At 36.5% G+C, this 11,459-nt stretch overlaps 1 protein-coding gene across 1 annotated transcript; it reads right to left on the reverse strand.

The window, feature by feature from the left end:
* Window positions 1–317: 317 nt before the first annotated feature.
* LOC129269960 (uncharacterized) lies at window positions 318–9,815 on the reverse strand. Its single transcript, XM_054907399.2, has 4 exons — window positions 9,305–9,815; window positions 3,319–3,448; window positions 2,182–2,249; window positions 318–1,389 (listed from the first exon to the last, which is right to left on the reverse strand). Exons 1-4 carry the CDS (start codon window positions 9,651–9,653, stop codon window positions 1,136–1,138), a joined length of 801 nt encoding a protein of 266 aa, XP_054763374.1. The 5' UTR covers window positions 9,654–9,815; the 3' UTR covers window positions 318–1,135.
* Window positions 9,816–11,459: the final 1,644 nt, after the last annotated feature.

The following is an 11,459-nucleotide window of genomic DNA, read 5'->3' on the forward strand; positions in this document are numbered from 1 at the left end:
GTAAACTATCAATCGTGGTCTCCCCACGGAGGTTTAAATAGAGATAAAAACATCTTTGAAAGTAGATCTACAAATTAATGGTTTGTCCACTTTGTGTACTATAGCAAGTGGCGGATCTACAGGGGTGGGGGGGGGGGGTTGAATCACCTCTTGGGCTGCCAGGTAAAAAAAAATAATGTGCGTCAAAAATCGCCATCACTGTGTCTAGACCAACACAATATATTCCTTTAACATGAACTACCTTTTATGGTCTCCATTGCGTTTGTGGAAGCCAGGAAAACATCACTAATTTCTGGTCAATATTACCCGCCCCCCCCCCCCCCATGTAAAAACCTAGAACCGCCCCTGCAAGCAGATGATCTAGATCTCAGATCATAGATAAGCCCACTTGGTCTACTATCAATTTGGTCTCAGTAATAATCACTTCTAATGCCCAGAGTGTATGACATCCACTTCGTCCACCTACATTTGTTTACACCACAGTCATGGTCAAATTTGGTGTATAGATAATAATAAATGGAGTGGGGCACGACCAAGATAATATCAGGTGAAATAGGTTTAGCCTAAATGGAAATGGGGGGGGGGGGAATGTAAATGGAATAAATGGCAATTAGACGAATTAAATGGTTTGTGGACAAAATGACTGTGGACGAATTGGGACTAGACCATGAAGGATGAGGCCAATTAATAGACAGTAAACTACGGAGCCTTTAAAGTGCCATCGACTTGACGACTTGGCGAGATACTTTATCTTGTCATGTCGACATAATAACCTTATTATGTCTACATGGCGAGATACGTTATCTAGCCAAGTCGACTTATAAAAAGTTATAAGTCGACATGGCGAGATATTTTATCTTGCCAAGTCGACTTATAAAACATGTCGACATGGCGAGATATGAAGTGTCCGAGGCCCGGCCAGAGTCCAAATATCTCGCCAAGTTGACATATAACTTTTTATAAGTCAAATTGTCAAGATAAGATATCTCGCCATGTTGACATATAACTTTTTATAAGTCAACTTGTCGAGATAAAGTATCTCGCCAAGTCGTCAAGTCGATTGCACTTTAAAGTCTCCGTATACAGAGTGGGTTTAGACCAAGTGGGAATTTACCCTACAGAATACCAGGGATGATTACAGAATAACACAACCCTGATTGGTTTCCTTGTATTTCATGACCTTGTCACCAACGAGGCAGCATTGATAGAGGGCTTCAAGGAGAACCAGATGCTTATCGGCATCGTACTCGTGATCAGACGTGGTGTAGTTCTCGACCTCGTACACGTAATCGATGCGCTGCTGCTGCAGTCCCGTCAGGAAAGCACCGATGATTTCTTCCCGTACGTCACGGTGTCTCCGGTGGGTGATGATCACGATAGGTGGATGCCCTGCAATCAGGATCATTATCAATAACAGACACTTAATTGGCATAAATTGATAATTGGATTATAATGATCAATAATTGATGTATTGATGAATAAAGTAAAAGAATAATTATACAACCAAATTGATAAGCATAAACGTAAGCATTGATAAGCATAAACAAAACATGAAAATATTTACATGACAAGCAAACGGTTGCATTGGATAATTATATGCTGTTTTTCCGAATAAAGTTGAAAAAAATTTCACCTGAACATTACTCAACAGCAACACCTCAACAGTCCCTCACTAATAAAATAATGACGGGGATGTGGTATAACGATAAAGACCAAATAAAATTGTAAAGGGATTGAGCGAGTAGAAAATGGTTTTATCATGAATAATCAACATAATTTATGTCATAGATTTTGCTTGTAAATTTAATCGGTCAGACAATGAAGGAAATTCCTTTAAAATTGTAAATTTGGAAAATGAAAATGATCTTTTAAACACAATAGCCTGTGTACATGGTGTAAATGCCCTCGATAAGGAAATTTAGTTTTGGTTGGACTTCCATTTTGCCTTTCTTTCTTTTGGCGCAGGTTTAGTTGTGATCATAATTTTAAAAGCCATTGCAAAATTTCAATTGAACAGGGCTATGAAAGAGTAGACCTTAAATTTTGAAGCCCAATTTGTTGCTAGTTCGGTAGCTTCACGAATTGCTTATACAGACATACTTTCTTACAATGTACACAAACGATTGTAGAGGGCAGCAACACACGTTTAAAGTTCAGTGTAGTAAATGAGGTAATACATACCTGTCATTTTTCTTATCTGATCAATGAGTTCGGTCATGTCTGTGGCTCGGAGGCTTAGGTTCAAAGCACTTTTCATTAAAGAAAGGAAAAGATAATGAAATCATTAAACATATCAACCTTCCTAGATGGAGATAATCAAGAGGAAACAAATACCAAAATGCAGTGTCGATTGATGATTAAATATTTATTCGTGATAGTTATTGGTGCCCCATTAGTTAAAGGCCTCCATCAACTTCAGACATCATATAAGTTTTGATGCAAGTTTAGAAAATGGGCTGCAGTGTACACCTGAATGGTTTTGAAATATTGTCAATTTGCCTTGAACTTTTGTTTCGTGATTGTTTCGTTGACTACACACATACCTCATCTTGTTTTAAACATAAATTACAATAAGATCTATGAAGAAAACAAAAAATATGATTGGACAAGACATGGAGAACTCCGGGGAATGCTAAATGAAGTGACATCTAGATTATGATTATGATATTTTTTTGCCAAGCAGGGTGAGGTACCAAGTGAATGATGATAATTTTTAACCCAGCACTAGCAGATGGATCAACTTGACATGAAACCAAAAATTCCAATTGGCGTTGGATGATTAGAAGGAGTACTCCAGGCTGAAAATTATGTGATTTGAACAGATAAAAAAAATAAAATTAAAAAATTGATGATTTCATCAGACTTGGACAATGTAGTCTAGAATAAACTATGACCATTCAAAGTAGTGTATTATTTCAGTGAAACAGTTCTTTGTATGGCCTCTTGAATATGCAATGGGAGAACTGTTGATATCATATCCCCATCTTTTCCTTTGTCTATTATATAATATAAAATCATGAAATTACGTTTAATCATTTGTTGTAGTCCAAGAATGTAAAAATATTATGATTAACTGCTGATTTACTATATAATCATTGATAAACTTATATACAAGGAAGACATGTCTAACACACATTGGCGGCGGAAGCCAAAAAATTTAGGGGGGTCCACCTGAAATTTTGGGATGGACACACGTAAAAAAAATGTTATCAACAAAAAATTTAGGGGGGAGCGTCCCCCACCTCAAATTTAGGGGGACAGGTCCCCCATCCCCCCGCTTCCGCCGCCTATGCTAACACATATCTCTAACCCCATTACCTGATGACGATAATGGCGCAGTGGATTTCACATTCTGGTTTAGCCCTGAAGGTCCTCTCTAACCCAGCTACCAGGCCTCGTAGAAAACCAATATCCCATTCAACTTCTTGCTCATCATTATACACACCGGCTGTTACGTAATAAAGACAAACATTCACCATTTTATGAGAAAAGGTCTTAAAAGTACAAAAAAATACATGAACGACTGTTTATAATGAAATAAATAACAAAAGTCACGTAATGTATAGAAGTAGACGAATATGCCGATATTTATGTTCATATTACACTGTTTTATCCTGTCTTTGGTAATCTCACACCCTTTATCGTTGCCTTCTTTCACTCTGTCACTCACTTCTTTCTTTCTTTCTTTCTTTCATGTTCTTTCTGTTAAATTTGTCAAGACATTATTACCAATAGGACATGCGTCATTAATTAAAAAGGGATTATGCTTAACTTCGAACGAATGGATATTGCATGTATCCCCTTTGTTTTTTGTTGGTTTGTTTAATATTGTAAGATTATGTTGGTAATAATATCTTGACAAATTTAACATAAGATAATTGTTGGCAGAAAGAACATGAAAGAAAGAAAGAATCATCATGCATGTCACAAAGAGTTGTTTAGTCCTTTATGTGTAAGCGCCGTGGTGTAGCGGTTCTGACTCTCGCCTTGTAATCAGAGGGTCGTGTGTTCGAATTCCACCATGGCCTAGCGTCCTTTTATTGGCAAGGCGTCAATCCACAATTTACCACTCTCCACCCAGGTGGGTACCCGGTAGGATGCCTATAGCAGTTGAGTCTTAGAACTCTTGTTGGAATGCTCCCCAGGGAGTGGAGAGGGTGCATACATTGTATGCGGGCATGCAACGATGACCGGGGTAATGATATATCTGTAAAGCGCTTAGAGCGCTAGCGGATCCAGGGAAGAGGTAGCCTCTTGTCGAGGCCCTGTCGGCTGCTTTCCGAGCGAACATGGCATATAGCACGGGAGAGAGCGAAGCAGAGCGCCGCGAGACAGGGCCTCTGGACATCTGTACCGAATTTCACCGACTTTCTTTTCTTTTTTATTGTTTTTACCAATTCACCGACCAAAAACTGGTCGGTGAAAATCATCCAATGAGAGCGCGAGCTGCTATGACGTCATATTAAATATTCATGAGCTCATCTTGAATGGCGACCCTTGGATTCTTGGCGAAGAGTGACGACGAAATATCAAAGAGCACTGAATATGCCTCTAAATCGCTGAATATTGACCGATTTAAGGATTTGCAAGTCGATGAAATTAAAGGGATGGTCCGGGCTGGAAGTATTTATAGCTTAATAAATAGAGTAGAATTCACTGAGCAAAATGCCAAAAATTTCATCAAAATCGGATAACAAATAACAAAGTTATTGAATTTTAAAGTTTAGCAATATTTTGTGAAAACAGTGGTCATGAATATTCATTAGGTGGGCTGATGATGTCACATCTCCACTTGTTCTTTTGTATTTTATTATATGAAATTAGGTTTATTCAAATTTTTTCCTCCAAGAACTAGAAAAATTGGATTGACAACTGATTTAGTGCATTAGATATTTATTGCTGCAACTTATTTCATTATACGGGAGACATATTATTCACACAAGTATGAAATAATGAAAAAATTCTGATTTTATGTAATAACATAAGAAAACGGAAGGTGGAGATGTGACATCATCAGCCCACCTAATGAATATTCATGACGACTGTTTTCACAAAATATTGCTAAACTTTAAACTTCAATAACTTTATTATTTGTTATCTGATTTTGATGAAATTTTCGGCATTTTGCTCAGTGAATTCTACTCTATGTATTAAGATATAACTATTTTCAGCCCGGACCATCCCTTTAACTCTGCACTGAAAGGACGAGATGTCTTTGTAAATCTACCCACAGGATATGGAAAAGATGTAATATTTCATGCGATTCCACCGGTCGATCCGGGGCGTCGATTATCGATCTCCGCTGTGCAGTGCAGTGAGGGAAGCTGGGGTGGAGTTGCTGGGAGTTGACTCGAGTCTGACCAGCGGCTGAGCAGTATCTCCCGGGAAGTTTCGGGGCGGTGATGGGTCTGTTACGGCCAGTAGTAATAGTAGTAGTAGTAGTACCACTACTTGTAGCATTTTGCTGGTTATATCCCCTTTAGTGTCCCGCAATTAAATGAATCCCCTGCAGAATAGTGGACTACTACATAGTATTCCGAACCCAAGATAGACGAAACAGCTCTGACATTTCATTGGTTTACTCGGTGACCGGTAATATCATGACTCATGTATATTCATTAGGAAGGCGTTCCTCATGAATCATGCAATGCAATCACTCGCAAAAATGGAAAAGAAATATAGGATCTGTCGCAACTTTAGTGATAAAAATATTGAACGCCTTCAAGAAGATTTAAGCTCTGTTGATTGGTCTGACGTTTATAACTCGAATGTGAATGTCGATGACTCATTTGACATATTTTTGAAATCTTTCAATGACTGCTTAGATTCTTGTGTTCCTTTAAAGAAATATCGAAATTACGATTATAAACGTGTTCCAAAGCTCCCATGGGTTTCAAAATTGATATTAAGGTCTATAAATCGGAAAAATAATCTGTATGTTTCTTATATATCAAATCCAAATGATATTTCAAGGAATAGATACACGTCTTATAAAAATACCTTAACAACTACTCTCCGAATAGCAAAAAAGAGGTTTTATTTAGAAAAATTAAATTCATATAAAAACGACCTTAAAAATACATGGAAACCAATAAATGGGGCCCTAAACAAAATTAACAAATCTAGTGCTGTTCATAAATTATGTGTAGATGGAAATATGGTTGAAGATACTCATTCTATAGCAAATGAATTTAATACATATTTCTCTCAAATTGGACCAAAGTTAGCTGGAAATATTATGACTGTAGAAAATTCGTTTAAGGACTTTTTGGATAAACAAAATGAAAGTTCAATATTTCTTACTCCAGTTCATAGAGAAGAATTACTTGAGATTGTATTTAATTTGAAAGCAGAAAAGACTCCCGGTTATGATGGCATTACAAATAGAGTTGTGAAAAACATTATACATTCTCTTGCTGATCTTCTGCTTCATATATTTAATTTATCGTTGCAGCTTGGCCAGGTCCCAAAGAAGATGAAAATAGCTAAAGTTATACCCATTTTCAAGAAGGGAGACCAATTAATTACTAGTAATTACCGCCCAATATCTTTGTTAACTTCGTTCTCAAAAATTCTTGAAAGGATAATTTATAAAAGGACAGTTGTTTTCCTTAAGAAATATAGTATTATATGTGATAATCAATTCGGTTTTAGAGAAAAACATAATACAACTCATGCTATATTGACATTAATAAATAAAATATCTACTTCTTTTGACGATTCTGATCACACCGTAGGGTTATTCCTCGGCTTCTCAAAAGCGTTTGATACAATAGATCATGAAATACTATTATGTAAGCTATCAAATTACGGTATCAGAGGGACAGCTTTACAATGGTTTAGGAGTTATCTTACTGATAGAATTCAGTTTGTTACAGTAAATGAATCAGAATCTCCAACAAGGCCAGTTTCCTGTGGAATTCCACAAGGTATAGTATTCTTGGCCCTTTGCTATTTGTACTTTATGTTAATGATATGAAAAATTCATCTCATGTTCTCTCATTTATTCTCTTTGCTGATGATTCCAATATTTTCTTTACACATCATGATCCACATGTACTTGTGAGCACTATGAATGCAGAATTTAAAAAAGTAACAAACTGGATTAAAGCCAACAAACTGTCATTGAATCTGCAAAAAACTAATTATATGCTTTTTAGTCATTCATTGAAACATCTACCGCATCAAATACTTTTAGATAATACTGAAATCAAAGAAGTGCAAACAACAAAATTCTTAGGTCTTACTATTGATCACAAGCTTACGTGGAATGCTCATATCAACAATATTTGCAAAACTGTGGCAAGAAATATTGGAGTCATCACTAAGCTTAAAAACGCTCTTCCAGCACAGGCGCTATCCATGTTGTATTGTGCATTAATTCTACCATATCTTAATTATGGAATTCTGGCATGGGGTAATGCCTCTCAAACGAGACTCAATAAAGTCTTGCTACTTCAGAAAAAAGTACTGAGAATAATATGCAATATGTCCTTTAGAGCTCATACAGATGAATTGTTTCGTCATAAACGTATCCTTAAAGTCAATGACCTGTACCGCTTGCAACTATTCCAATTCATGTATCAGCTAGATAGAAATAGTGTACCTAATGTCCTACAAAAGAAATTTATGAAAAACAATACTTTACATTCATATAATACGAGACATTTAAATGACTATCACTTACCCAAAAGTAGAACAGTATTTTCTAGCAAAACTGTATTTTTCACAGGACCAAAACTCTGGAATTCTCTGGACAGAGTAATAAAAGAGGCAGCTAATCTAAACCGATTTAAATTACTCATCAAAAAATTTATTCTGAATTCTTATTGATTCAATCAAATATTTTGTGAACCTCATACTTACCCACGGTAGTATTGATTATTTTAAAGTCAATATTTAATTTTGTATATAGTGTAAATACATTTGTGTTACAGTGTTTATATATAATTTTATAGAATTTTGCTGATTATTTTACTCTACTTATATCATATTACCCTTGTATAAAATTTTGATAGGGGGTCTACATTTTACAAGCTTTGCTTTTTAGTAGGCCCCTCCACTTTTTTCATTTCATTGCTACGTTTCAATCCTGTGTGTTATGCATTTTTTTCAGTGTTAAAATGATTTATTATAAATGTACTTTGATGATTGTGGAATATGAATATATCAATAAAAAAAAAAAATAAATGAATAAATAATTCAGTTCAGATGTCAAGAGGCCCTGGCTCGCGCCAGGCCTAATTCGCTTCGCGAATTAGGAAAGCCCTCGCTTCGCTCGGGAAGCAGCCGCCAGGGCCTCGACAAGAGGCTAGGGAAGAGGGGGACACAACTGGTCCCCCTTTGAGAAGCCAAATTAGAATTTGTAATGTAAAAATGCCGTTAAAACAGAAGTGTGTCCCCCCTCTTGAAAGTGAAGCTTTTTTGCTTGTTAATTTTTTTTTCGGGTGAAATATTAGTAATTCTTGGTTAAGAACCTTTAATTATTATTTTATATTTGCTTGTCAAATTTTCCTCGGAAAAATGTGCCCCCCCCCCCCCCCCCGCTTGGAAAATCCTGGATCCGCCCCTGTAATGAGGCTGCCAGATAAGGCTAGTCTGCTATGCAGACTGAATGGCTCGTGAGGTGGGATCTGCTGGTTTGCAAACCAGCCTGAAAGGGCAAAAGCGAAGCGACATCTGCAGCCTCAGTAGACCTAGTCTGCTATGCAGACTCGTTGAATCAGCTGAGGTACACACACTGCAGATGTGGGTCTACATTTGTAGACTAGATAAGGCTGTGTGAGTTTTTAAAATGATGCAAGCGAGAGAGAATTTTATTTTCACCTTTTAAATGCGAAAAGTCAAATTTTGTATAGATTTTGACATGATATTTAGAAAATAATAAGAAGCTTAACTCTTTCCATTTCCTTTATTTCTTGGTTGGTCGTGAATCTTTTATTTATCCTTTTTTTTTTTTTTTTTTTTTTTGGGGGGGGGGGCATTCCCCAAAGCCGCCATGTGTGGTGTATGTCACTTCTTTGTACAGCGTAGCAACAGCTACTGTCAAAACAGCACATTTATTCTTTTTATAATGATGAAATTGTTTGATTCTTGCATTTGTTTAGATAATCGAATGTAATATTAAAATCCATTAACTACTTGTACAATTGTGTGTTCACTTGCTTGTTATTCATTATAGGCTTGTCAATATCAATTTGGTCACACTGACTGTCAGGTAATATGGAATAGTCATGCATTATTTATTGTCATTTATTCATATTAATATGCATATTTCAACAATTAATACAGAATCAATGATTACCTATCTGATGACCAAGTTCAACCATGAATGGTCCTCCTAAGCTCCTCATTCCTCTATTATCAATCATTGTTATTCGATCAGTCATGGGAAAGGCATTACGAGCCAGCGTCTTCGAGGCTTCAGCCGCAAACCCCTCAGGCGCTCGATTCTCCCACATCGATCCCGTTGCGTAGTTCGTCGAGTTGATCAACGCCGATTTACCCACTCCTGTTGGGCCAAACAATCCTATCCGAAGGACAGGTGGGAGCTGGGTTGGCCGATCTCGTGCCAGACGAAATGTCGAACCGGGTACATATCCGTCAATGGCTGCCTTCAGCTCATTGATTCGCCTTTCCACACGATAAGACATTGTCAAAATTGGTCTTGAACTTGTCGCATTCACTCTCTATCAAAATGCAATCTATTGCTGCCTCTGCTAATTTATCTATTAATCAATTTCGATAAATCTGAAGTGTGATATTACAATAGTAAGTAGGTCTATACACAGTCAAATGGGAATTAAAATGGCTTCTTCCAGTTTGTAATATAACGTATTCTGTATCTATAATTCCCCTTGATATTTTTGGTAATGGGTTTTCCCCAGTGGAATCGACCTTTAACCATTCATTGCTCTTGTCAATTTATGTATAGGAGGGTGCGTGACACTAATACTTAATGTTCTCGGCATGATTATACTTGCCGTAATGAAAGAGAAAACACGTTAAAATGCATGTAAGCCTAAATCTTGTATACAGGATGAGGACACTTATATTTAGAGCCTTTGACTTTCCCAGAAAAATCAAGCTTGCCATACAAAATAGTGAAAAGACCTCCGTATTCTATTCTATCTATCTCTTGAGTGTAACTTCCTTTGCAACTTTTGATGAAATGACGTGGATTTGTTGTTAATGTTATTTTTTGTACTTTTTGATGTTTCGATTGAAAATTCAAAATTTTGAAATACGTTTTTTTCCGCATCATTTTATATTTAGGCCAGAGAGCGCTATACGCGAGGGGGGAACATGACCCCTAGTGTGAATACATCATCCATAAATGGTAAGCCTATACATTTCCAAATACTCCCGGGTGCTACTTCTTTTTCCTTCAAAACTTTTCTTTCCGGCGACAGAATACGGTATATAATCAGAGACTAAACATCATGAATCGTATAACTATTTGCATTTTAGCGAAAATTTCCTTAACCCAGTACTACATGTATAGTATAGGTGGGGCATGAAAGTTGGCACAAATATTCATCATGGGGTAAAGACATGCAAGATTGATTTTCTAAAAGGGGTTGGAAACTCTGTTGCCATGATAATGGCATAGGAAGGTTGTATTAATCACATATTCAGTGATGTTTCTATTTATTTTTATTGTTATCATTATCGTAGTTATTATTATTATTATTATTGTTATTATTTCCATTGTCCACAACTTGATGTTCTGTTGGTATATTAAACAGCAACCGGACTTCTTCCAGAAATCTAGGGTTATTGTTCTATATTCTATCAAATGGGTACTCTTCTCATTGTTCACTTCTCTTTCTAATTCAAGACCTTCCGTAAGATATGAGCTGTTCCAAGCAAGCTTGCCTTCTGTATCGTTTCAAAGGACACCTCGACTCCTAGAACAGCCAGAAAGCTTCGGTGTCTTGTTGTCACTGTTCCTAAGGCTCCGATGACTATTGGTACCACCTTCGTCTTCACCTTCCATATCCTTCTCAGCTCCCATGCCAGATCGTTATACTTCTGTATCTTTTCCTCCTCTTTACGCCAAGCTCTGCAGTCTCCCGGAATCGCAATATCTATGATGAGACATTCCTTTTCCTTCTTCTTTAAGAGAACGATGTATGGTCGTCTAGCTTCAATGACCTTGTCTGTCTGGATATTAAAAAAGACATGCAAGATTCATTTTCTAATAGGGGTTTGAAAGTGCATTACCATGATAACGTCATAGGATGGTTGTATTAATCACCTATTCAATGATATTTATAGTTATTATTATCACAATTATTATTATCATCATTGTTATTAGTATTATTATTATTATTATAATCATTATTATTATCATTGTTATCAATATCAATATCATTATCTTTATTATTATTATTTTTACTCTTATTAATATTATGGTTACCTGGATACATGCATGTAATATGGCACATGTGATCGAA

The sequence above is a fragment of the Lytechinus pictus genome, chromosome 10 (genome assembly GCF_037042905.1).
Source record: "Lytechinus pictus isolate F3 Inbred chromosome 10, Lp3.0, whole genome shotgun sequence".
NCBI lineage: Eukaryota > Metazoa > Echinodermata > Echinoidea > Temnopleuroida > Toxopneustidae > Lytechinus > Lytechinus pictus.